Source organism: Podarcis raffonei, chromosome 18 (genome assembly GCF_027172205.1).
Source record: "Podarcis raffonei isolate rPodRaf1 chromosome 18, rPodRaf1.pri, whole genome shotgun sequence".
Classification (NCBI taxonomy): Eukaryota; Metazoa; Chordata; class Lepidosauria; order Squamata; family Lacertidae; genus Podarcis; species Podarcis raffonei.
The window spans coordinates 2575667-2602392 of record NC_070619.1 but is presented as its reverse complement, the minus strand read 5'-3'; the positions used below and the strand labels follow the sequence as shown (position 1 = coordinate 2602392).

Sequence of the window (26726 nt, the reverse complement as noted above, 5' to 3'; positions counted from 1 at the left end):
TCAAGAAAGCTGGTTATATAGTCCCTACTGCACGTGGACCACACAAAAGGGTTGGTTTTCATGGTGATGTGAGCCGCCATCAGCTTGGCCGTCTCCTGCCCCCGGGAACCGCAGCTGTTTCCGACGCCGTCGTGGTTCATGCCAAACCTGGAAGGAGAAGCGTGAAGCCAGAGAAAGAAGGAGCCAGTGTGGTGTAGTGGTTAAGAGCGGTAGTCTTGTAATCTGGTGAACCAGGTTCGCTTCCCCGCTCCTCCACCTGCAGCTGCTGGGTGACCTTGGGCCAGTCACACTTCTCTGAAGTCTCTCAGCCCCACTCACCTCACAGAGTGTTTGTTGTGGGGGAGGAAGGGAAAGGAGAATGTTAGCCGCTTTGAGACCCCTTAGCGCAGTGATAAAGCGGGATATCAAATCCAAACATGCCAAACAGGATTATTTGCTGCCTGCTTGGGAGTAAACAGAGCGGCAAGTAGGGGAGTCCATTCTGGAATTAACTGGCCGGCAAGTGGGGGAGTCTATTCTGGAATAAACTGGCTGGCAAGTGGGGGAGTCTATCCTGGAATAAATTGATCAACAAGAAGGGGAGTGTATCCCTGAGAAAACTGACTAACAAGTAGGAGAGCCTATCCTGGAACAAGTCTATCCTGGAATAAATTGATCAGCAAGAAGGGGAGTGTATCCCTGAGAAAACTGACCAACAAGTAGGAGAGCCTATCCTGGCCATTCGGATGTCTTTGACATCTTTGGTACCCCTGCACCCAACCCCTTCTTTCGGGCCTGCGGTTCAGGACACTACAACATAGCAGAAGTGGCCCTAAAAAACATTAACCAGACACAAGACCAAACAATTTCCACATCAACCCCACAACCAAATCTGAACTCTGCTCACGTGTGGCCGATCTCGTGGGCGATAGTGAAAGCTGTCGCCAGGCCGAGGTCTTCGTTGATGGAGCAACTCCGTTCCCGCTCACACATCCCACCCACAGGCGCCAGTCCTGGGAGAGGCAGAGCATTGTAACAGGGAGACGTTATGTCAAAGCAGATTCAGCCACGAGATCCAAAATCCTGATCTACACATGGCTCTGGAAGGGTAGCAAAGTCCACCCTCTCCCCAACTGGAATCTGTCCTAGGTTGCGTCACAAACTGATATTGAAATGATGCCTCTGCTCTAAAGCAGGGGTGGGTGGGGTGGGGTGGCAGAAACTGAGCGTTTGAAATGCATTTAGTGGGAAAGGCTTCCTACTTACCTAGAGTCCCGCACGGTTTGTTTTTGTAGATGCAGATATCGTATCTAAAAAGCAGGTGCGAGAAGAAGGGAGATACAATTAAGGCACATTCCACCCTGCCAAGTGAGCACAGCAAATAAACGAGGGGCAGGTGGGGCTCATCCACCTAGGGGAAAGAAAACTCTGACCCTAAACCTCCGCTGTCTTGTGGCCGGGATATCTTTGGGAGAGGAAAAGGCTCAGGAGTAGACCCTCCACAAAATTGGAGCGGAGTCCCTAAAATGGTTCGATGGTGCCCTGCACGCCTCCTTCTGGCAACTCCTGCAGCCAAGCTGGTGCCAAACGTCTTGTTCTGCTTTCCTTTGGGCCACACCAGTGAGGCCACAATGGGGGTCTTGTCATCTGGGCAGCCCAGGACCTCCAGACACACTGCCCAGGCTTGCGCCATGGGAGGTCACTTGGGTACTCTTAGTGCAGCAGTTTGACTTCACCCTCGGAGGCACACTCCATTGTCTCTCATAACAGACAGATGCCAACAACAACAACAACAGCTTTTATGGAAATTCCGGTTCTGGTGTTTTATAGCTCTTGTTTTGTGAAAAAGTGATGTTTGCTGCTCTTATTCTTAAAAATGGAATAAAAATTATTTAATTATGTTAAACAAACAAACACGAAGGCAGAGAAACCTCTGGGTTGCGAGAGGATCTCAGCTTGCAAGGGGTTCAAACATGGACATAACCATGGGTGTGCAGGAGGGGCAGCTGCCCCCCACAATCAAGTAAATAAATAGAAATACCTGACGAAATGACCAATTGCTTTGCAGAAAACTTGGTTCTGCCCCCCCCCATAATGCCTGCTCCCCGTAAAATAATTCCAACATGGCCTACGAGACCATCTCCCCCTAACCCTGCCCACCTGTCAATCAGCTGACAGCCCTAGGTGACATCAATTGATGGGCAGCATTCAATCCTGCCGGAGTCTGCTTGGCCAATGCATTCCCTGGAGCTGGGAGGATTGATCCGCTCTCTAATCAGTGGGCGAGTGGAGGGTTTGATGACCGGGGGCAGTCTGAGGTTGGTGTGCCAGTACCGTCCTCCCCCCCATGCACAATCAGGATGAAACAAGATGTTTCGACTTTGGAGCCAACTGCTCTTTTACCACCAACATGGTTTCGGCATACCTGGTGATCAAAACGGCGGTGTCGTGATTGGCAATGCCGTTGTCTGGGATGGCGTTCCCGTTTCCATTGCGATTCACAATGGATTTCTGCCACTTGCAGAAGCTATCGAGAGACTTTCCGGCATGGTGGTTGATCTCCAGGGTGGGCTGGAGGAAGAGGGAGAATCGAAAAGGTTTCAGAGAGTGTAAACGTATCAAATTCTCCCACTCTTTGAGACCTCCTGGACAGTATCGCTGGGGCACGTGAGGAAGGACATTTTCTGTGGCTGCACCAAGACCAGGGAGACAAAGCCCTGTGGCACATGGGGTTTCATTGTTGTTTAGTAGTTTAGTCGTGTCCGCCTCTTCGTGACCCCCTGGACCAGAGCACGCCAGGCACTCCTGTCTTCCACTGCCTCCTGCAGTTTGGTCAAACTCATGCTGGTTGCTTCGAGAACTTATCCAGGGTCTATTTCTTTTGGAGGGTTGAGACATGGCAGAGACCATCGCAGCTTTAAGAAATATGGTTTACTTGCCTGTTTACACCTTCAGTCTGTGTGGCAGGAGTCCAGATCTTACACCATGGTCATTTCAAGAGGGGCTTGTCTCCCACAGCAGTGCAGTCATGGAGTCCAAGATATCTCCCCCAGCCAGCCTGCCTGCGTGATATGAGCCCCAGCCTTCCTTCTCCCCCTTTCTTCTTCCCAGCACATCTTGCTAAAAGAAACACCCCACTTTCCCTGTCACCTCAAGCACACACTGCATCACCTTCGCAACACCTGTCTCCCCAGGCCAAAGGATTCCTCTATCCACACCTTTATGTTAAGAGATTTGCTCTTGCTAGGCCAGCCAGGCTGGTTTGCAGAAGCCAGCTCAGAGATTCCCTACCTGGCACAGCTCCATACCCCAATTAATCAAAATCCTACCATCTATTAATTTCTAGCACATCTCTTATCACCTCCCCTGCAAATATGCTCCTCTTCCCCCACTTTATTGCCAAGGAGAGGACCCAGCAAGCAGGCAACCACCACCATTTTCTGTTCCCCCTTTTTGCCACCATCATTGTCTGGGGAAGCTTCTCAGTGATACCAGCCCCGGTCCCTCTTTCTTTCTCTTGGGGCACCCCCTCACCTGGTCCTCTGTCAGTAGGATGAGCCGGGTCACCAGTATGTTGACAATATTGCCCAGACTTGAGTCTTGGAAAAGTTTAGCAACCTGACCTCCAGGAAACAAGGAAAGACCAGTGTTAAAAAACAAGACGGTTGAGCGAGGCTGAACTATGATGGGCTTTTGTATCTTTCTCAATGGGACAGAGGAAGCTGCCTTAAACCAAGACAGACCATCGGTCAGTGTAGCTCAGTAAAGTCAGCACTGACTGGCAGCAACTCTCCAGGGTTTCTATCTATCTGGAGATGCCAGGGATTAAACCTTTCGCACGCAATGCAGATACTCTACAGTGAGCTAAAATATTTTTAAAAAATAAAGCAAGGTCCTAGTGCTCAATATTTATTAATATATTTGCATTTGTTTTTGTACATGAAGTTGCAAACTGTACAAGTGTCCCAAGTGTCCCTATTTTCCAGCATCATTTCCACATTTACAGAAGCCGTCCTGGTTTCTAAGTATCTCAGAATCTCCTGCTTTTCCTTAGGACATCCCTATTTTAATTGGAGAAATGTTGGAGGGTATGCAATTGCTTTTTACAACTGTAATTGGTTTAATTGAAAGCATGCCCTATTTTGTGTATAGTGTGTGTGTGTATATATATATATATATATACACACACACACACACACACACACATACATATAACTATACTATATATGTGTATATATGTGTATATATATAGATAGATATAGATATGTAGATATGTATATGTGTGTGTGTGTAGTGTGTGTGTGTGTATAACTTAAAAGATGCTTCATAGGAAGCGATTAAATTAATGAAATCTATTACACACAATTATACATACGGGGCTGCTTCCCCTACTTCTGTTGCTCACTAACTCCAGCTACCCCCACCAACCTCATGCTAACCCCAGCACCCCTCTTGTCAACCCTCTTTACATCTCACCCAAACCCCATCCTCTCACAACTCCTTCAAGCCCCACATCCCTGCTTTATTCAAACCTCTGCTTTCATTTATAGCCACCATTTTGCTCTCCTCCCTCGCCCTGAATTCCTGCAAATCCAGGATTGTGCTGAGGCAATTTGTAGCTACGTGACGACAGCCTTACGTTTCTATGTATACAGGAAGATACATTTCCCAAATGAAAACAAATAGCTAAACAAAGGCAGACCTTTGGCAAACTGGAGTTAGTTGATGTGTGTAAATGGACTTCAGGAAGCACTAAGGTTTGCCTGGACTGCATTGCGCATCCCACCGCTGTCCCAAAGTTCCCAAAATGGGAACCAGTGTCTGGGTGCTTGGTTATAACACTTACAATATTCATGATGGCCAGGATGTACTGCTCGATGTCCCGCCGGCCGTGGTACCCCACCATCATTTTGTCGGCCACCACGAGGGTCTCCACGTAGCGCTCCGTGCTGACCGACCTCTTCAGCGGAAGCTGCCCCCGTTGGGTGAAGTTGCTCAGCGTCTTCGCTGGGGAGGGTTTCAAGGCCCGCAGCCACCACGGGCGGCCCTTCCACGGCTTCTCGTCTGAAGGGGAAACGGCGGTGAGGCAGACTTTCTTTCTCCTCTGTCCCCCCACAGCGCTTTTTTGGGCAAACCACTCACAATCCCAAAAACCTGCTAGGCCCGACAAATCCAGATGCTGGCTAGGTCTGGCTAGTCTCTAAAACATACTAGGCCTGGTCACTCCCTGAGGCTTAGTAGGCCAGGTCAACCAGCCAGCTAATCTTTAAGATGGACTACTAGGCCCTATCAAACTCTAAGGCCCGGCCAGTCCATGGCTTGGCCAACTCCCCCCCCCCAAGGCCTGGTCAGTCTCTAAATCGTACTAGGCTTGGCCAATACCTGAGGCCTTCTAGGCCCAGAAAATCCCAGAGACCTACTAGGCTCCAGTCAATCCTCAAGGCCTTCTAAGCCTAGAAAATCCCTGAGGCCTCCTAGGCCCAGCCAATCCTCAAGACCAACTAGGCCTGAAAAATCCCTGAAGCCTACTGGGCCCAGCCAATCCTTGGCCAATTCCTGAGGCCTACTAGGCCCGGCCAATCCCCAAGGCCCAGTAGGCCTGGAAAATCCCTGAGGCCTACTAGGCTCAGTCACTTCCTGAGGCCTGTTAGGCCCAGTCAATCCTCAAGGCCTTCTAAGCCTGGAAAATCCTTGAGGCCTACTAGGCCCAGCCAATCCTTGGCCAATTCCTGGGGCCTACTAGGCCCGGCCAATCCTCAAGGCCAACTAGGCCTGAAAAATCCCTGAAGCCTACTAGGCCCAGCCAATCCTTGGCCAATTCCTGGGGCCTACTAGGCTCCCCCAATCCTTAGGATCTACTAAGCGGGAAGGTAAACAGCGTTTCTGTTCGTTCTGGTTTCCGTCACGGTGTCCCGTTGCGCCAGAAGCAGTTTAGTCCTGCTGCCCACATGACCTGGAAAGCTGTCTGTGGACAAACGCCGGCCTGAAGCGAGATGAGGGCCGTAACCCCAGAGTCGCCTTTGACGGGACTTAACCGTCCAGGGGTCCTTTAGTTCTCCTTTACTAGGCCTGAAAAATCCCCGAGGCCTACTAGGCCCAGCCAGTCCTCAAGGCCTCCTAAGCCTGGACATTCTCTCAAGACCACCTAGGCCTGGACAATCGCCCATTTTAAAGGCCATGTTATGTACTGAGTTGAATAGGATCCAAAATGCAGCAGTCTGGTCCTAGAACAATAGGATTCAGAATGCAGCAGTCTGATTGGTCCTAGAACAATAGGATTCAGAATGCAGCAGTCTGATTGGTCCTAGAACAATAGGATCCAGAATGCAACAGTCTGATTGGTCCTAGAACAATAGGATTCAGAATGCAACAGTCTGACTGGTCCTAGAACAATAGGATTCAGAATGCAACAGTCTGACTGGTCCTAGAACAATAGGATCCAGAATGCAACAGTCTGACTGGTCCTAGAACATAGGATCCAGAATGCAACAGTCTGATTGGTCCTAGAACAATAAGGTCCAGAATGCAGCAGTCTGATTGGTCCACAGGAGCCACCCAATCCAGCTCCAGGTGGAAGGGAATCCACAACCTGATCGGCCTACAGGAGAATCCCGGAACCAGCCAATCACATGGGGCCCATTGTGTAAATAATGTATATAAAGCAGACATTCTGGGGGAACATAGAATCATAGAGTTGGAAGAGACCACAAGGGCCATCGAGTCCAACCCCCTGCCAAGCAGGAAACACCATCAGAGCACTCCTGACATATGGTTGTCAAGCCTCTGCTTAAAGACCTCCAAAGAAGGAGACTCCACCACACTCCTTGGCAGCAAATTCCACTGTCGAACAGCTCTTACTGTCAGGAAGTTCTTCCTAATGTTTAGGTGGAATCTTCTTTCTTGTAGTTTGGATCCATTGCTCCGTGTCCGCTTCTCTGGAGCAGCAGAAAACAACCTTTCTCCCTCCTCTATGTGACATCCTTTTATATATTTGAACATGGCTATCATATCACCCCTTAGCCTCCTCTTCTCCAGGCTAAACATGCCCAGCTCCCTTAGCCGTTCCTCATAAGGCATCGTTTCCAGGCCTTTGACCATTTTGGTTGCCCTCCTCTGGACACGTTCCAGTTTGTCAGTGTCCTTCTTGAACTGTGGTGCCCAGAACTGGACACAGTACTCCAGGTGAGGTCTGACCAGAGCAGAATACAGTGGCACTATTACTTCCCTTGATCTAGATGCTATACTCCTATTGATGCAGCCCAGAATTGCATTGGCTTTTTTAGCTGCCGCGTCACACTGTTGGCTCATGTCAAGTTTGTGGTCAACCAAGACTCCTAGATCCTTTTCCCATGTACTGCTCTCAAGCCAGGTGTCACCCATCTTGTATTTGTGCCTCTCATTTTTTTTGCCCAAGTGCAATACTTTACATTTCTCCCTGTTAAAATTCATCTTGTTTGTTTTGGCCCAGTTCTCCAATCTGTCAAGGTCGTTTTGAAGTGTGATCCTGTCCTCTGGGGTGTTAGCCACCCCTCCCAGTTTGGTGTCATCTGCAAATTTGATCAGGATGCCCTTGAGTCCATCATCCAAGTCGTTGATAAAGATGTTGAATAAGACCGGGCCCAAGACAGAACCCTGTGGCACCCCACTAGTCACTCTTCTCCAGGATGAAGAGGAACCATTGATGAGCACCCTTTGGGTTCGGTCAGTCAGCCAGTTAACAAATCCACTGAGTGGTAGCATAGTCAAGACCGCATTTTACCAGCTTCGTTACAAGAATATCATGGGGCACCTTGTCAAATGCCTTGCTGAAATCAAGGTAGGCTACATCCACTGCGTTCCCTTCATCTACCAGGCTTGTACATTCCTCCTCACCACTATGAGGTGAATAAAGAGCATGAAATCCACTCTCAACTCTGAGTATATTTCAGGCCACTTCCAGATTTCAGGAACAGTATTGGGAACTAAACCGGCCCGGATCAGGAGGCAGAGCAGCATTTGAAAGAGCCCGGAATGCAGAGCGCCAGTTGCTTGTTTTTTTGGGGGACTGTTATCTTTCCAAGAAACAAATTGGAAGCAGATTCGCTCCTGCCCAGAGAATGCAGGGAATGACCAGAGTGCTTGAAGAGGGCAGCAGAAGGCCGCTTGGCAGCATTCAATGCAAAATGGCTTTGACAGTGTCCTCTTCTTTACTCCTTCTGGTATCCGGGAATCTGATCCTTTGGATTCCAGCTCCTAAGTTAGCGGGAGGCGTGTGTCTCCCCCACAAAGGCAAACCGGAATCCAAAACCACATCCTTGAACCAAGCGTCTGTTAGGTCAAAATGCATTCCTCACTGAGCCTCCCAGATGGCTTTCAAAATTACTACCGCCAAGCAGATTTCTGGCCTGTTTCGGCCCGAGGGCCACATTCCTATAGTGCAACCACTCAGGGGCCACATGCCAGCCGCGGGCAGGACCAGAGGCAAAAGCGGGCAGAAAGTGGCGGACTCTCCCTTGGAGATTTCTAAGCAGAGATTGGGTGGCCACCTGCCAGGGAATCTTTAGCTGCGATTCCTGTCTTGCAGGGGGTTGGACTGGATGACCCTTGGGGGTACCTTCCAATTCTACAAATGGGTGCTTTCCAAAAAATGCGTTGATGGTTGTTCAGTTGTTATAAATCATATTTCGCAGTTGAAATCAGCTTACATCAATCAGTCAAGACTCCTAGCTTGACGCTATTCTCTTTTTTTGTGGCTGGATGCTCGGTTGAAAAAAGCAGGGCAGGAATACTTTAAATAAACACCCAAATACTTACATAAGGGTGTTTCACTTCCTGTTGCTTTGAAGCTGCAAAGCCCAACCCTATGAGTGTTTACTCAGAAATAAACCCCGCTACGTTCAGTTGGGGCTTACTCCCAGATAAATATGCAGAAAAGAGTGGGGGAACGTTGCACCGCCTGGGGGCCGCATTTCATCCTTGGAAACCTTCCAGGGGCCAGGTGGGTTGAAAGGCAAAAGCAGGCAAGTTTCTACACTCAGAAACACCCATAGCTATCAACTTACAGATTTGAAAATAAGGGACCAGCCGCCTCGAAAATAAGGGATCAACAGACAAAATAAGGGATTTTCCAAGCACAGGTATGTTCGCCTTCTGAGCCCCTCCAAGCCAAAGGCAGAAAGCCCAGCCAGCAGCCAAACGAAGCCTCAAGCGGTGGTTCCCATAGCGCAGCAACCCGGCAAAGGGGATGCAGCAAGGAAAACCAGTATCACCTCTCTGCTGGGAAGCGCTGAGCAAAGGCGAGTCCCCAGGCAACGCGGCTGATTTGATCAGCACAAGGCATGCAAGCTCCACCCCCCAGTCGTTCTTAGACTCCTTATTGGGTGAGCAACGCAGCCAAGCAACACAGTTGGAGCCTCCCTCCTCCCTGGCCGGCAGGGAGGGAGGGAGAGGAGCTGCTTCCTTTGAAACCCGGGAAATTTAAGGGACATCATCCATAAGGGACAGCAGCGGGACACGGCGCTGGGATAAGGGACTTTCCCGCCAAATAAGGGACGGTTGACAGCTATGGAAGCACCCCTTCTCTTTACCCTCCACCCCAGCAAGAGAGGCAAGTAAGGACTGCATCCCAGCCATACGAACGCCATAGCTCAGCTGGTAGAGCAGGAGACTCTCAGGGTGGTGGTTCGAGCCCCATGTTGGGTGGAAGGTTCCTGCATTGCAAGGGGTTGGACTAGATGACCCTCGTGCCCCCTCCAATGTCTGTAGTGTTTATTCACCCAGATCTGGCCCGCAGCATACCTAGCACCCCACAGGCGGCGTCCATGTGTGGGTGCTGGAGAGACGATCTCTTGTAGACCACATGGGGACTCCCTTCGCTCTCGTGCCCCCCACTGATATTGGTGCCGGGGCTCAGGGGCTCAATGAAGTACTCCTCGCCGTCTGCGATGATTACACCATGCTGGAACGAGAAGAGGAGAGGAACGTGCAAAGCGTTTATACGTGGGTCTGCCTCTGAAGATGATCCAAAAACTTCAGCGGCCAGATCACTCACCAGAACAAGGCGGTTTGAGCACAAATCCTGGCACAACCGCACTGGCCGCCAATTAGTTTCCAGGCCCAATTCAAAGTGCTGGTGCCAACCTTACAAAACCTGGCACGGCTCAGGACCTCAGGACCTTAAGGATAGCCTCTCCCTGTATGAACCAACCCGGGCCCCACACTTGTCACCAGAGTCCCTTCTCTATGTCCCCCATGCCAGTGGCAGCAAGAGAACGGGGTCTTTTCTGTGGTGGCTCCCCGATTGTGGGATGCGCTCCCCAGAGAGGCTCGCCTGGCAGCATCACTACATGTGCCAGGCAAAAATATTCCTCTTTGCCCAGGCCGATGGCTATTAAATAATCTATGGCCTGTGAAAGTGTGGCAGAGAAGACTGTTATGACGACTGCTTTCTTATTAGGCTGTCTGTCAGTTTGCTTTTTATTATGTTTGTATCACTGATGTTCTGAAATGTGTTTTTAATGTTGTACACTGCCCTGGGATTTTCTGATAAAGGGTGGTATATAAATTGGAATTAATAATAATGATGATGATGATGATGATGATGATGATGGCTACTAGCCATTAACGGCTGTGGTTTGCAGGCAGCAAATGTTTTTGAATACCAGTTGCTGGAAAACACAGGAAGGGAGGGAGCTTGTGCTCGGGTCCTGCTTGCCCCAGGAAACCTGCACTGCAGGTTGTTGGACTAGAGGATCTCTGGGGGTCCCTTCCAACTCCACAATTCTATGATTCCATGATCTGGACGGCCACTGCGAGAGCAGGACCCTAGGCTACATGGGCCGCTGTCCTGACCCAGCAGGCTGTTCTTATGTCTTCATGTTTTACACCCCAGGGTGACCTTGCCCGCAAGCCACGAGGCGACCCCCCTCTCCTCCTTCCCGGCTGCTGTCTCTCTGGCTGACGCTCGAGTTTTCGGCCGGACTCCTTGCCAGCCTAGCCTCACACTACCCCGCTTGTCCTCGGAAGCGTGGCTTGCAGCCAAGAGCAACAAAGCTTTCGTCCGGAAAGGAAATCCACAGCAAGGCCATCAACACCGCCCCTTTCTAGGGCTGGGAAACCAGAAACTTTTCATTACACGCACACAGAAGTGATTCAACTCTGGTTCTTTGTGGAGGGGGCTTGGAGGGAGAGAGGAAAAGTCGGGGGGACCCACAAACCAACTGATAACCATGCTAGCAGATTTCCAAATGCTTTAAAAGAGAAAGAGAGCAGGGGAAACTCTTATTTTTTTGAGAGTTAAAAGCGCCCTGGGAGGAGGGCTTCCCTTCCCATCTTATCCTGCGCTGCTCGACAATATTCCTTTTCATTCCGCTGCAGAGACGGGAGAGAAATTCCGCCTGCGTTCGGAGTCGCATTGGAAAGGTTGCATTGCCTGCGGCATTCGAGTTTAGGGAATTCGTGGACATGCAATGAAGCTGAACGTTGGAAGATTCAAGACAGATAAAAGGGAGTCCTTCTTTACGCAGTGCAGAGTTAAACGATGGAACTCCTTGCCCCAGGAGGCTGCGATGGTCACCAACTCGGATGGCGTTAAAAGAGAATTAGACAGATTCGTGGAGGAGAGGGCTATCAGTGGCTAGAACAGGATGCTGTGCTAGATGGGCTGTTGGCCTGATTCAATGGGCTCTTCCTGGGTTCTTAAAATGGTGTCCGGTGGCATTTAAACATTGACAAAAACCTGCACCTAGATTTCAGGAACAATTTAGCCAAATTTGGTTGGTATCGTTGCAGTTTTGAAAGTTTTAGTCCACCATCTTGATTCAGAATGGCACCTGGCAGTATCCAAATACAGTCATACCTCGGGTTACAGACGCTTCAGGTTGCGTTTTTTCAGGTTATGGACCTGTTGTGTATTGAGTCAAAGGATTTTATATCTGTATTATTATTGTCTGTATTTGCATTAGGGTAAAGTAACTGCCTTTTGGTTCCAGAGGGTACAGCTACTCTTGGTTCATTTAAGCTGCTGTATTTCATAGAATCATAGAATCATAGAATCATAGAATCATAGAGTTGGAAGAGACCACAAGGGCCATCGAGTCCAACCCCCTGCCAAGCAGGAAACACCATCAGAGCACTCCTGACATATGGTTGTCAAGCCTCTGCTTAAAGACCTCCAAAGAAGGAGACTCCACCACACACCACATATTTGGATCCTCTGTCTTATTGGTTTCCTCCAAAAGGCAGGACTGTGATTGCCTGATATTGTTCCCTCCAAAATGTATCCCTTCTAGCTAGTTCCCTGTCCCTATAAATGTAGCTCTCCCCTCCTCAGTTCTCAGTCTTGTTTGCTTTAATAAAGAAGTGTTACTACAGAACTGTCTCCAGCATATTATGTCAAGAGAGCTGAAATCACAAACCCCACGTCACAACAGGACCCGCCAAAACCCGGAAGTACTAGAACAGGTTACTTCCGGGTTTCAGGGGTCGTGCATGAGCAGAAGCACTAAATCACGCTTTGCCCATGTGCAGAAGCGCCGAATTGCAACCCACGCGTGTGCAGACACGCTGCTGCAGGTTGCGAACGCTGCGGGTTGCAAATGTGCATCCCGCATGGATCACGTTCGCAACCCAAGCGTCCACTGTATAGATGAATACCTGCACCTCGATCCCAGATACCATCTTGCAGATCTCCAAGTGTCCCAATTTCCCAGGGACAGTTGCAGATTTACAGAAGCCATCTCGGTTTCTGATTTGATCCCGGAATGTCCCGCTGTTCCTTTGGACATCCCTATTTTCGTCAGAGATATGTGGGATGGGATGCAGTTATGCAACCCCTCAGCCAAGGAGATCCAGTAAATAGACAACCTTTAGAAGATATCTGAAGGCATAGGGAAGTTGTTCTTGTTGTTGAATAGGATGTCCCTATTTCCCCCGGAAAAATGTTGGAGGCTATGATCTTGCAAAATTTGGCAGCGAGGTCTTAAGAGGTGTCTGAAAGCATCGTGAACAGGCAAACAGCTTTCCAAAATCAGTGGGGAGAGTTCCTGCCGGACTGGATTTGAGCATGACCCAGCAGCCAGGATCATCTTAATTTCTTGCTCCAGAATCCGTTCCGGGATCTTGCATGGTTAGGAAACTGTCTGGGGGTGCGTGTCGGGGGCGTTTACTGAGTTACCGCCATGTCCTCGGGCTGGGAGCCAAAGAGACAGTGACAACAGGAGGAGACATTGCAAAATTTTCCTCCTTGAATTGTAAAGAGGGAAAGAATGAGTGTCGGGTTCCTGGTACAGTCCTGCCTTCAGATGTCTTCTAAAAGTTGTGTGGGGGTTTTTTTTATCTCTTTGTTCCGCAGGGAGGGTGCCACTGCTGAGAAGGCCCTCTGCCTGCTTCCCTGTGACTTCACTAGAATCTTACATCGTTTTTAGGGAGCGATGAGGACTAGAACCATGCCCCATTGTTGTTCAGTTTTTTTAGGGGAGGGTCCCAGGCCTAGCACAGACGAGGCTGAGCCGGGGGGCAGCTTACCAGCCCGTTGCAGTTGCTGATGGCGACTTTGGAGTTGAGGTACTCGTCTTGCAGGTGGCCAGAGTAGTGGCAGTCCTCGTGGAACTCGTGCTTCCGGTCGACCCCGTCGTGGCGCCAGTACTCCACCCGGAACCGCTCCGCCAGCAGGTTCGTGTGCAGCGTCAGGTTGAGGAGGAACTGCGCCCGGTGGGCTGAGACCCTGTAGAAGACCTGCTGCTCCCGGGGGGGCTCGTGGGAGGGGGCCCCCGTCCCGCGCCGGGCCCGCCGCTTTCGCGGGCTCTTCACGTCAAACGTCAGGAAGTCCCCATTCTGGTCCACCTGCACGGGGAAGGCGATCTCATAGTGGTCGAGGCTTGAGAGGAACTCCTCTGGAGTGGGGGGAAGGAAATGCACATGGGAGAGAAAAGAAATGCACGTGGGTGAATCGGGACCTGGGTTCAGTGCCCTGGCCTTTCTCAGGGTTTTGCTCGGCGTGGCAATCCATGTTCATTCCGCAAGAGAGAGATGGGGTGCCCCTGGGGCATTCTAGATGCTGTTGGGGTCGAGTTCCCACATCCCCTCTGACCGATGGTCACACTGGCTGCTGGGAGTTGGGAGTCCAGCTGCTCCAATAGCACTAAGTGGGCCACAGTTTTTGCCACCCCCGGTCTCGGACACCCCTTCTAAATAGAGGCGTTCCTCCAACTACATCTGGATGAATACAGGCCTAGTGAGCAAAGCAAATCATCTCTGGCAGGTCTTGCCCCCATGAAGCAGCTACCCCAGTCCCATCCAATCCAGGATTTCCCCCAAGCAATCGGAGGCTGTGCCTGCACACAGGCAACCTCTCCTCTGCCCTCTTCACGCCTCTCCTGGTTCTGGGGACAAGAAGGAAGGGAGCTTGTCACAGCAAGGGGGAGACACCTGTGACACTTCACCTTGGCCTCCCTCCTCTCCTGCTGCTCTCTGGACTGCTCTCTGGCACAGACTCTCCCTGCTCACTAAGCCCTGTTACCCTTTCAGCTTCCTTCTTCCAGTCCTCCCTTTTCACCCTCCCTAGGCTCTGAGGCTTCTTCCCTTGAGGGTCCCCCAGCTGGTTCCTCGCACTGTTCCTCTCTGTCCATCTAGTATGCGACATCCCAGAAGAGGCAGTCTCCCATCTCCCCCCACCCAATTTGGCCTCTGTCCTCGCTGCTGGAAGACTGCCCAGAAGTAAAGGCAGCCCCCAGGTCAAGAAAGCTTCCTTTCCCCTGCCTTGAGGTCTAGTAAGTAAGTCGTTATATTACGGTCAGTGACCAGAATCAAAACATAGAACACCAACTGCAAAATTAAAAAATGCAGAACAAAGTAAAATAATCTAAAATCACATATACATAAAAATAACTGGGGGGGGGGGACACCTTTCTGACCTAGGAATGTTCGTTGGACAATGTGTTATAATCTCGGGTAATACTACTACTACTCTACTACTACTACTAATACTTCACCCTTCAGACTGGCTTCCAGAAAATATAGTAAAGGTAAAGGTACCCCTGCCCGTACGGGCCAGTCTTGACAGACTCTGGGGTTGTGCGCCCATCTCACTCAAGAGGCCGGGGGCCAGCGCTGTCCGGAGACACTTCCGGGTCATGTGGCCAGCGTGACATCGCTGCTCTGGCGAGCCAGAGCCGCACACGGAAACGCCGTTTACCTTCCCGCTAGTAAGCGGTCCCTATTTATCTACTTGCACCCGGGGGTGCTTTCGAACTGCTAGGTTGGTAGGCGCTGGGACCAAGCAACGGGAGCGCACCCCGCCGCGGGGATTCGAACCGCCGACCTTTCGATCGGCAAGCCCTAGGCGCTGAGGCTTTTACCCACAGCGCCACAGAAAATATAGAAAATAATTAAATGTCAACCATTCTAAAGTTCCCTATACAGGGCTGCCTTCAGGTGTCTTCTAAATGTTGTGTAGTTCTTCATCTCCTGAAATCTGCTAGGAGTTGCGTTCCACAGGGAGGGCACCACCACCGAGAAGGCCCTTTCCCCCTGTTCCCTGCAACCTCACTTCTCACAACAAGGGAACTGCCAGAAGACCTTCAGAGCTGGACCTCAGTGTCTGGGATGGACGATGGGGGTGGAGATGCTCCTTCAGGTCTACAGGGCTGAGGTTGTTTAGGGCTTTAAAGGTCAGCACCAAAACTTTGAATTGTGCTCGGAAATGCACCAATGATTGCATGTCGTATTTTAATTGCTGCTGCCCGAAATTTGGCCACCTTGTAATGATATATGGACTGAAATGATATATGGACTGAAATGATATCTGGACTGACATTGCCGTGAACCAGGAAAAGGGACGCTGGATTAACTTAGAATGAGAAATGGTTTTTGTAATAAACTTACATTTATGGAATTAGTTTAATACTAATGAAATATTAAAAGATGTTGGAAAGGATGTAATTGGTTTTAGCAAAATTTGGTTTAAATTCTGAAATTTCAACGATTTGAGGACAAGATAAAATTAATGAAATTATTGTAAAAATGAAGTGGTTTGAGTAATAAGGTGAAATAAGAATTTGTAAGAATGGTTTGATTATAAATGAAAATATGAGGATATTATATGGGGATATATAATTAAGGGTAAGGTAAGAGGTATGAATTTGCTGAACAAATTTTTTAAATGGAATACAAAGAGGGAGGTGGGAGGAAGTCAGGAAAATAAGTAAAGAATGGTGAGAAACTGAAAAGAGGGATTTTTGTTTTTCTTCTTTTTTCTTTCTTTCCGTCTTTCTTTTTTTCTTTTCTTTTTGTGTTGAATTTTTGATGTTTGTATTTTTTTTGGTGTTTATTTTTTGTTGTTTATGGTTTTGTAACCTTTTTTCTTGTTAAAATCTAATAAAATATTATTATTAAAAATAAATAAATATGGCCACCTTGTGTGTCACACCAGGATTGTTATCTAGGAGCGACAGAGTGGCAAGAAACTGTTCAGTATACAATCATACCTCGGGTTACAGCCGCTTCAGGTTGGGTTTTTTTGGGTTGTGGGCCGCTGAAACCCAGAAGTACTGGAATGAGTTACCTCCAGGTTTTGGCAGTTGCGCATGCACAGAAGCGCTAAATTGCACTTTGCGCATGCGCAGAAGCACCGAATCACAACCCGTGTGTGCGCAGGCGCGGGTTGCGAACGCTTCAGGTTGCAAACGTGCATCCCACACGGATCACCTTTGCAACCCAAGCATCCACTGTATTTCAGTATATTTATGGAGTATTGGCAGAATAAGGCCAGAGTGTAACTCTCTATAAAACTAGCACTGAGGACTATCAGCTTGGGGCTCAACCTGCACTCCCTCCCTCCCCACCCCCGTACCTTGCGACTGGAAGGCGTAGCCTGGGAGGTTGCCCACGGACACGGCCGAGACGAGGGTCCAGGTCAGAAGCCTCCAGGCTGTCGCCATAGTGGGCTAGGATGCTCTCTGCGATGGGGGCTGCGTTGGACCAGGCCGAGGGGGTCTGCCCCAACATTGCTTTCGCTGAGCCGCCACGCTTGCTTAGACAGGGGTCCCCCGTTCCTGGGTGGCCATCCTCGGCCACTGGGTGCTCTGCAGAAGGCGGCAAGGGCGGGGCGGGCGTCACGGCACGGAGGGGCTGGTTCTCGGCGCTCAGCATGTGCCAGGAGTCTGCAGCATTGCTCTGTCGGAGAGGAGCATCACAGAATCACAGAACAGGAGAGGTGGAAGGGACCACAAGGATCAACTCCCTCCAATGCAGGAACCTTTTTGCCTAGTGTGGGGCTCAAACCTGTGACCCTGAGATGCATACCCTCCAACATTTCTCTGATGAAGGTAATAATAATAATAGAATCATAGAATCCTAGAGTTGGAAGAGACCACAAGGGCCATCGAGTCCAACCCCCTGCCAAGCAGGAAACACCATCAGAGCACTCCTGACATATGGTTGTCAAGCCTCTGCTTAAAGACCTCCAGAGAAGGAGACTCCACCACACTCCTTGGCAGCAAATTCCACTGTCAAACAGCTCTTACTGTCAGGAAGTTCTTCCTAATGTTTAGGTGGAATCTTCTTTCTTGTAGTTTGGATCCATAATTTATTATTTGTACCCCGCCCATCTGGCTGGGTTTCCCCAGCCACTCTGGGCGGCTTCCAACAAAGATTAAAAATAAATTAAAATGTCACACGTTAAAAACTTCCCTGAACAGGGCTGCCTTCAGATGTCTTCTAAATGTCAGGTACAGTGGTACCTCGGGTTACAGATGCTTCAGGTTACAGACGCTTCACGTTACAGACTTCGCTAACCCAGAAATATTACCTCGGGTTAAGAACTTTGCTTCAGGATGAGAACAGAAATCGTGCGGCAGCAGCAGGAGGCTCCATTAGCTAAAGTGGTGCTTCAGGTTAAGAACAGTTTCAGGTTAAGAATGGACCTCCGGAACGAATTAAGTACTTAACCCGAGGTACCACTGTAGTTGTTTATCTCTTTGACATCTGGCGGGAGGGCGTTCCATAGAGCGGGTGCCACCACCGAGAAGGCCCTCTGCCTGGTTCCCTGTAACTTGGCTTCTCACAGGGAGGGAACTGCCAGAAGGCCCTCGGCGCTGGACCTCCGTGTCCAGTCAGAATGATGGGGGTGGAGACGCTCCCTCAAGTATACTGGACTGAGGCCATTCAGGGCTTTAAAGGTCAGCACCAACACTTTGAATTGTGCTCGGAAACGTCCTGGGAGCCAAAGTAGGTCTTTCAAGACCGGTGTTATGTGGTCTCCCAGTCCCCAGTCTAGCTGCCGCGTTCTGGATTAGTTGCAGTTTCCGGGTCACCTTCCAAGGTAGCCCCATCTAGAGCGCATTGCAGTAGTCCAAGCGGGAGAAAACCAGAGCATGTCCTATTCAATAACAACAACAGCAGCAGCAATTGTTGTTTTATTGTTTATACCCCACACCCATCTGACTGGCTTGCCCCAGCCACTCTGGGCGGCTTCCAACATATGTGAAAACACAATAAAACATTGAACACCAACAACGTCCCTATCCAGGACTGCCTTCAGATGACTTCTAAAGGTTGTCTAGTTACTGTGGGAGTCACATGAAGCACCGCTGCCTCTGCCATGGAAGCAGAGCTGTTGTGGCTCATAGAGGAGATTTTGTGGCTCAAGAAAGAGAAAGATAGTGAGGGAGAAAGAAAGGAGGACAGAAACTGCGAGGTGCTTGGGACACAAAAGCAGTGGGGAGAGAGGCAAGTGTGAAGGACACAGAGAGGATTAGTTTACATCTTAATTCTCTCCCCCCCCCCAAATAATCCAGATTGTTGTTGAAGGGAAGGAGAGAGCGAGAGCGTCTGTTCCCAATTTTGCCACTGGGTCTGCAGACAGCTCAGCCGCGCTGGCTTTGGATCCAGCTGCAGTGGAGAGTAATGGGAAGCAGATGGGCTGGAGGGGTCCCTCTCCGCCTGCGAAGAAGCGAGGAAGGATTTTTGCAAGGAAGGCAACGGGACCCCTGGACCTTGAGCTCTTGTTCTGCAGACCGGGAGCTCGGAAATGTGCTTATTTCACCATCGGGCGATTGTTGACCCCGCGTAGGCCCATCCCAAGTTGACGGCTTTTAAATTCAGTGGGTCTACTCTGAGTAGGACTCGGCTGGGGGATTTAGGGATAGCAGGCTCTCGTCTGTTTCAGGGTCTCACTGTACCCCCATCTTAAAAACTGGCTCTCTGCAACTGGGAGCCAGTAGTGGCATAATGATTAGAGTGTTGTACTAGGACCCGGGGGTGTGTGACCTGGGTTCAAATCCACCCCCCACTTGGCCACAAAGCTCACTGGATGCCCTTTGGGGGGCCAGTCTCCCTCTCTCTCAGCCTATCCTCCACCAGGGCCAGGGCCTTCTCAGTGATGGCTCCGACCTGGTGGAATGCTCTGTCTCATGAGACCAGGGCCCTGCAGGATTTAACTTCCTTCTGCAGGGCTTGTAAGACAGAGCTATTCCACTTGGCCTTTAATTTGAATTCAGCCTGATCTTTTATTTCCCTTCCCTCCCTCTCCCCTTTTATGAAGATCAGCCGCTCTGAGACCCCACAGCTAATTCTCCCCTGGCCTCCTCGCTGGCCCAAGTAGGCCCAATTCAGCCAGCTAGCCCTGGGGATTATCTACTGCTTATTTCCCCTAAACTGATTTTTGAATTTTACTGTTATTCATGTTTTTATACTGTATTTTATGCTGCTTTTATAATTGTTTTAAATTTGTTGTTAGCTGTCCTGAGCCCAGTTTTGAACCGGGAAGAGTGGGGTATAAATAAAAATTTATTATTATTATTATTTATTATCCTACCTCGCAGGGTTGATGTTGTGGGGTTAAGTGGGATGGGGAAGTACTGTGTACGCCACCCCAAGCTCCGCAGAGAAAAGGTGGGATCTAAACGCAATAAAGATATACTTTTCAAGAGCAACAACCACAAAAGTCTCAAGGAAATTGATCAGAGAGGTAAAGGCATGAGAGTGAAATAAAACCATAGCATCACAGAACTGTAGAGTTGGAAGGGGACCCCCAAAGGTCATCCAGTCCAACCCCCTGCAATGCAGCTGAAGCATCCATGACAGATGGCCACCCAACTTCTGCTCAAAAACTTCCAAGCAAGGAGAGTCCACAACCTCTGTTCCACTGTCACGCAGCTCTTACTGCCAGAAAGTCCCCCCCCCGATGTTTAGTCAGAATCTCCTTTCTTGTAACTTGAAGCCGTGGGTTCGAGTCCTACCCTCCACAGCATGAGAAAACAAGCTGGCTCCATCTTCCATGTGACAGCCCTTGAGATATTTGAAGATGCCATTGTATCTCCTCTCACTCTCCTCTTTTCCAGGCTAAACACCCCCAGCTCCTTCAACCGTTCCTCATCAGGCTTGGTTTCCAGAATGTAGCAAAATCTACATACTGCTTGATTGTGGTAAAACCTCTGAGCACATACATAATTTTATTTGTATGCTGCCTCTAAGTAGGACAACTCTATGATCTGAAGACGTGTGAGGAGTCAAGGGTGTCCCACAAGCATGTGAAGAGTGCAAGGACAGACCAATCTATCCATTTCGGTTCCTCTCAGCTCCTCGTTCTTCCATTCTTAAAGTTCAAATTCTGCATGCTGACACATCAGTTGGTGCCTTGTTTTTTGAAAGTCCTCATGAAAGTTCACTCGCCCTTTCCTGCAGATTTCTGCAGGCTTGACTAATAGACCAATTTTGGTTTTGCAAAGCAATTTTTTCCAAAAGAGCACCTTATTTTCTCTTCCATCACCCAGGACAGCCATTTTTGCACGTTACCTGGCCAGAGAACCATTTTACAGAATTGGGAAAAGTGCACATTTCAACGAACAGCTCCTTTTGTTTTGTTTGTGTGCCATTTCAGAAAATGCAGTTCGCCTCAGTGCAAACTGAATAGATTTCCCCCCTCTCCCCATTCCTAGATATTATAATAATAATAATAATAATAATAATAATAATAATAATAATAATAATAATTTATTTATTTATATCCCGCCCATCTGGCTGGGCTTCCCCAACCACTCTGGGCGGCTTCCAAAAAAATATTAAAATACTGTAATACATCAAACATTAAAAGCTTCCCTAAACAGGGCTGCCTTCAGATGTCTTCTAAAAGTCTGGTAGTTGTTGTTCTCTTTGACATCTGGTGGGAGGGCGTTCCACAGGGCGGGCGCCACTACCGAGAAGGCCCTCTGCCTGGTTCCCTGTAGCTTTGCTTCTCGCAATGAGGGAACCGCCAGAAGGCCCTCGGCGCTGGACCTCAGTGTCCGGGCAGAATGATGGGGGTGGAGACGCTCCTTCAGGTATACTGGGCCTGGCTGTTTAGGGCTTTCAAGGTCAGCACCAACACTTTGAACTGTGCTCGGAAACGTACTGGGAGCCAATGTAGGTCTTTCAAGACCGGTGTTATGTGGTCTCGGCGGCCGCTCCCAGTCACCAGTCTAGCTGCCGCATTCTGGATTAGTTGGAGTTTCCGGGTCACCTTCAAAGGAAGCCCCACATAGAGCGCATTGCAGTAGTCCAAGCGGGATACAAGATATCCCTTTCAGAGAAGGTCGCTACCTGATGAGAAATTCAACTGCCATGTCCCTGAGTGCCTTCGTGCTAAAAAGGGCACCACGGGGTGAACTGCATACCCACCAGGCAGTTATTAAAGGCTCAGAATATAAAAAGAGGCCATGGCCCTTAGCTTTGAAACATCTGAAATGGAGGTAAAAAGAGAACGCTCACCTCCAGCCTCCTCCTAACCCCACCTCTCATTTTTAATTATTACTAAGCCCAATTATTTACACTCTCAACCCACCAGACGTCACTGAGCGAATGGCTTGGCTTTTCAACTCGACTCAAGTTTGCTCGGATGATTAAAACAACAGGTTGCGAGGGATTAATTGAATTGAGCCTGTGGTGCATTGGAGTGTGGGCTTTAAAAAAAATAAAATTGGATGGAAGGGAATGCTTTTAAGGATCCAATCAGAGCATATGACCCAGAGCTCAGAGCCAGATACCCAGCTTGAAGAAGAAGAAAAAAAACCACACTACTATTGACTTATTTTTCTTGGGCACCCGAAGAGCAGCTGAGACAAGAAAGCACGTTTAAGCTTGTTGGAAAGGTAGACATGTAATCCCGCAATGCCCAATTAGCAGATGCAGGTAATTAAAAGGTTGTCAGAAAGTTGGGAGGAAAACACACACACAGGGGTGCCAACTTAAATAAAATATTGGGGGGGGGCAGGTAAGCCCCACCCTCCATAATTGATCACATGATGCAGTGTACTCATGCCATTTGAATGGCAATGCCCATCATACGGTTCATACCATATGAACCGACCCAGACTCTGAGGCCCTTTTTCATGTGCTTCTTCTATGAGAACAGGGCCTTCTCTGCAGTGGCTCCCCATTCATGGAATGCTCTCTCCAGGGAGGCTCGCCTGGCGTCTTCATTATACACCTTTCGGCGCCAGGCCTTTGGCTGGCTGACATCCAATGCCCTTTTAAAATGTGTTTTTTTTGGGGTGGGGTGATTGGGTTGTTCTTGTTTATGTTTTCATTATGTATTTTATACTGTGATTTTATGTTGTAACCACCCTGAAACCTGCTAGTATAGGGCGGTACGCAAACTGAATTAGTAATAATAATAATTGGGGGGGGGGGCTGGCTCTCGCACACAAACCCCACACCCAAAGCCACCATATCAAGGGAGACTGATCTTGGAGCACTGGCCAGGCCCAAGCTGACAGTCAGGGGTGGGCATTCATTTTGGGCGCTGACTGGGGGGACGACTAGACTTTATTTCACCCGGGTCAAAGACCCAGTTTGACACCCCCTACACACACACTGGCTGGGGTCTCCATGGCGCCCCTCTGGAGTCCCAAAACCTGGCAACCCCCCCACTTCATATCTACGGCTCTGGGGGGCTGTTATGGGGTTCCCTTTGCAACCAGCAACTTGGGCAGTCCCTGTCCCTGGCATTGCCCTACAACAGATCACCACATTTAAAAATAAAATAACTGCTACATCTCAGATTTTGATGAACATGTCAAAGCCGCTGGTGGGAATAAATATTTCCTTTGCCTTATAGTTTCCAAGAAGCGTGGGGTACCAGTTAGGGAAATGCTATACTGTATCAATGCATGAATTCAGCCGCTTTTAGGACCCCTGGGTGATGAGGGACCCCGAAAGTCATGCTTCCTTCCTTTCCTAGTCCCTCCGCCACTGCGGATGGTCGAGATCAGCCCTGGAGATTTTTGCATACGTGTAGAATTTTGGGAACGCGAGGCGAACATACTTGGCATCTTGCAGCAATGTTTTCCCACCCACCCAGAAGGCAGCAAGCCCTTCCCATTCCCCGGAACACAGACAGAGAGAGACAGAAAGCCCCAAGCAAGACATCTTTTCGGGTGGGGGCCGGGGGGAGACCGCGTCCCCGGCCTCATCCCCCAAACCAGGCGTTTTTGCGCACGGTTTCTGCAACTCCGTCCCTGGAGCGCTTCATCACCCCCCCGCCTCCAGCTTTGCAAAAGCAGAAAGTTCCCAAAGGAAAAAAGAAATTAAATAAATTCCCCTTCGCATACCTTTCTCTAATTTTGTTTTTTTGATTTTTCTTCTCCCCGCCCCGGGTTTCTTGCCGGAAATTTCGGTTGGTCCGACGAGAGAGGTTATCCAAGCGCAGGGCGCAAAGTTTTTCCCCCAAGCAACAGCTGGAAAGAGAAGAAGGAGAGAGAGAGAGAGAGAGAGAGAGAGGGAGAGAGGGAGAGAGGAGAGAAGCGGCAGAGGGGGGAATTCAGGGGAAATGCTCCTCCTGCAAGAAGTCTTGAGCTAACGGATTCGTTGCAAGAAGGAGAAGAAAAAACAGAAAGAGGGAGAGGAAGAGAGAGACTTCTTTTCAGGAAGCAAATGGAGGTTGTAGGAAGCAGAGCGGGTTGTTAAGCAAAAAAAAGAAGAGGGATTTTGCCAGGCTAATTAAAAAGTAAAAGCCACCACAGTGCTTCCCCCCACCTTCACCCAAGGAAAAAAGAGAGGGAGAGAGAGCAAGAGAGAGAGACCTCCTTCTCTGGTGACGCCACTGAAAGGCAAGTCTCTTTCTCTTACAGATGTCAGGCACCGCTGGGTTGCTAAACCTCTGCGGGACAGGGAGGGAGAGCAAAACCTCCAGCATTTCACCAGTGGAAATCATCACCATCAAACCTTTTATTGGCATCACATACAAACATCCATAACATGTACCAGGGTCTTGCAGAGACAGGCAGAGGCCAGGGCCAGGTAGATAATGTGCCCCCCCTTTTTTTACCCTGGGGATAACCGAAGTCTTATAAATAAGTGAGTATATAAATAATTTTCACAAAAGTTGTGCTGACAAATAAGTTTATTTCAAGGCTTGAACCGTATCTGCATATAAAGACAAAATGGAAAATATGGATATACAATAGTGCTTTTTAAAAATACATAGGGAATGTATGCTGACCGAGGCCCACTTTGGAATCGGAGGCCAAGTGGCCCATATGGCCCCACCCCACCCCGGTCTGGGCCTGATCAGTACAGAGTTACCGCTTCCCCCGTGGCACAAAACATTTACCAAAAAAAGGAGAGGCGGAACAGACTATTGCCACAACCGGTGTAAATAGTAATGTCTTATTCAATAATAATAGTAATAATAATAATACCCCACCCATCTGACTGGGTTGCTCCAGCCACTCTGGGCGGCTTCCAACATATATAAAAACATAATGTAACATTAAACACTGAAAAACTTCCCTATCCAGAGCTGCCTTCAGATGTCCTCAAAATGTTGTAGTGACTTATCATCTTGGCTCAGGGGTCGCATAACTCCAGATCCGCCAACATTTCTCCAATGAAAATAGGGACGTCCTAAGGAATAGTGGAAACGGGATGCGGGTGGCGCTGTGGGTTAAACCACAGAGCCTAGGACTTGCCGATCAGAAGGTTGGTGGTTCGAATCCCTGCAACGGGGTGAGCTCCCGTTGCTCGGGCCCTGCTCCTGCCAACCTAGCAGTTCGAAAGCACATCAAAGTGCAAGTAGATAAATAGGTACCGCTCCGGCGGGAAGGTAAACGGCGTTTCCGTGCGCTGCTCTGGTTCGCCAGAAGCGGCTTAGTCATGCTGGCCACATGACCCGGAAGCTGTACGCCGGCTCCCTCAGCCAATAAAGCGAGATGAGCGCCGCAACCCCAGAGTCGGCCACAACTGGACCTAATGGTCAGGGGTCCCTTTACCTTTAAGGAACAGTGGGACATTCCAGAATCAAATCAGAAAACGGGACGGCTTCTGTAAATCCGGGACTGTCCCGGGAAAACTGTCCCGGGAAAACTGGGAGGGTCTGCTGATGGGAGGAGAACAGCACATCTAAGGTCGGGGGGTGGGGGATGTAAAATAGAGCAGGGGTCCCCAAACTAAGGTTCACGGGCCGGATAAGGCCCGAGGGACTCGTTTATCCAGCCCGCCGCCTGCTGCCGCCACCCACTCTTACCGGTGCTGCACTGCGCAGCTGCCCACTTCCAGGTCGGAGGAGCACCGGAAATACCTTGTGCTCATGCGCAAGCATTATTTCCAGTGCAAATATGGGTTGGAGGAGGCCCGTTCACATGCGCACAAGCTATTTCCGGTGCTCTTCCGACCCGGAAGTGCGCCGGAAATAGCATGTGCGCACGCGTATGGGCACGTGCTCCCCTGCCCTCTGGCCCGCTACACGATCTGGCCCGAGGCACGGTAAGTTTGTTGACCCCTGATTTAGAGAGCCCGCTGGATCAGGCCAATGGTCCATCTAGTCCAGCATCCTGTTCTCACAGGGGCCAACCAGATGTCCCCAACAAGGGACCTGCCAGCAGGATCCAAGCGCAGGAGCAACTCTCCCCTCTTGTGGTTTCCAGCAACTGGGATTCAGATAGTCTTGTAGCTCCCTCATTGGAAGCCCAAATCCTCGCCAAAACATCCCTGCCCACACCCTGTACCCTAGACATGCCCATGCATGAATCGCAGGTGGCGCTGTGGTCTAAACCACAGAGCCTAGGACTTGCTGATCAGAAGGTCGGCGGTTTGAATCCCTGCATCGGGGTGAGCTCCCGTTGCTCTGCCCCAGCTCCTGCCAACCTAGCAGTCCGAATAAACACCAGTGCAAGTAGATAAATAGGTACCACTGCGGCGGGAAGATAAACGGCGTTTCCGTGCACTCTGGTTTCTGTCACGGTGTCCCATTGTGGCTTAGGGATGCTGGCCACATGACTCGGAAAGCTGTCTGCAAACAAATGCCAGTTCCTTCGGCCTGAAAGCGAGATGGGCGCTGCAACCCCAGAGTCACCTTTGGCTGGAGATATATATAATAGATGATATAGATATAGATATATGTTTTTTAACATATCATTTTCAACAATTAGTAAACATACTTTTGTATCTTATACAATTTTTTTTATTTCCATCAATCACATCTGAAAATTTTCAATCTTTTCACTTAATTTACATTTCTTACTTTCACTATTGCATTTAAATCTCATAACTAATGTCTCTCTTCTTTCTCTTCTTTGCAATATTTCATATATTTCTCCTTACAAAACTTCTCATAGTCCTGCTAGCGTAATTTGTTGATTACAGTTGCTCTTCAAATAGTTCGTACATTTCTTCCAATCTTCTGTAAATCTCTGGTCCCGCAGCTTTCGAATCCTTCCTGTCATTTTATCCAATTCTGCATAGCCCATTAATTTTGTCTGCCATTCTTCTTTCGTCACACCTTTGACTGGACTTAA

At 49.4% G+C, this 26726-nt stretch overlaps 1 protein-coding gene across 2 annotated transcripts in view; it reads right to left on the bottom strand.

Moving 5' to 3' along the window:
• Nucleotides 1-23705, bottom strand: part of ADAMTS10 (ADAM metallopeptidase with thrombospondin type 1 motif 10) — a 43484-nt gene extending 19779 nt beyond the window's left edge. The window contains exons 1-10 of one of the 2 annotated variants that reach the window (XM_053372425.1): nucleotides 23544-23705; nucleotides 16808-17130; nucleotides 13483-13850; nucleotides 9757-9916; nucleotides 4826-5043; nucleotides 3514-3597; nucleotides 2405-2550; nucleotides 1246-1289; nucleotides 887-992; nucleotides 1-147 (exon numbers count right to left, since the gene is read on the bottom strand). In XM_053372425.1, the coding sequence (XP_053228400.1) occupies nucleotides 1-147; nucleotides 887-992; nucleotides 1246-1289; nucleotides 2405-2550; nucleotides 3514-3597; nucleotides 4826-5043; nucleotides 9757-9916; nucleotides 13483-13850; nucleotides 16808-16895 (1361 nt within the window). In that variant the 5' untranslated portion in view covers nucleotides 16896-17130; nucleotides 23544-23705. The remainder of the gene's footprint in view (nucleotides 148-886; nucleotides 993-1245; nucleotides 1290-2404; nucleotides 2551-3513; nucleotides 3598-4825; nucleotides 5044-9756; nucleotides 9917-13482; nucleotides 13851-16807; nucleotides 17131-23543) is intronic. The other variant, XM_053372426.1, reaches the window with a different exon arrangement.
• Nucleotides 23706-26726: the final 3021 nt, after the last annotated feature.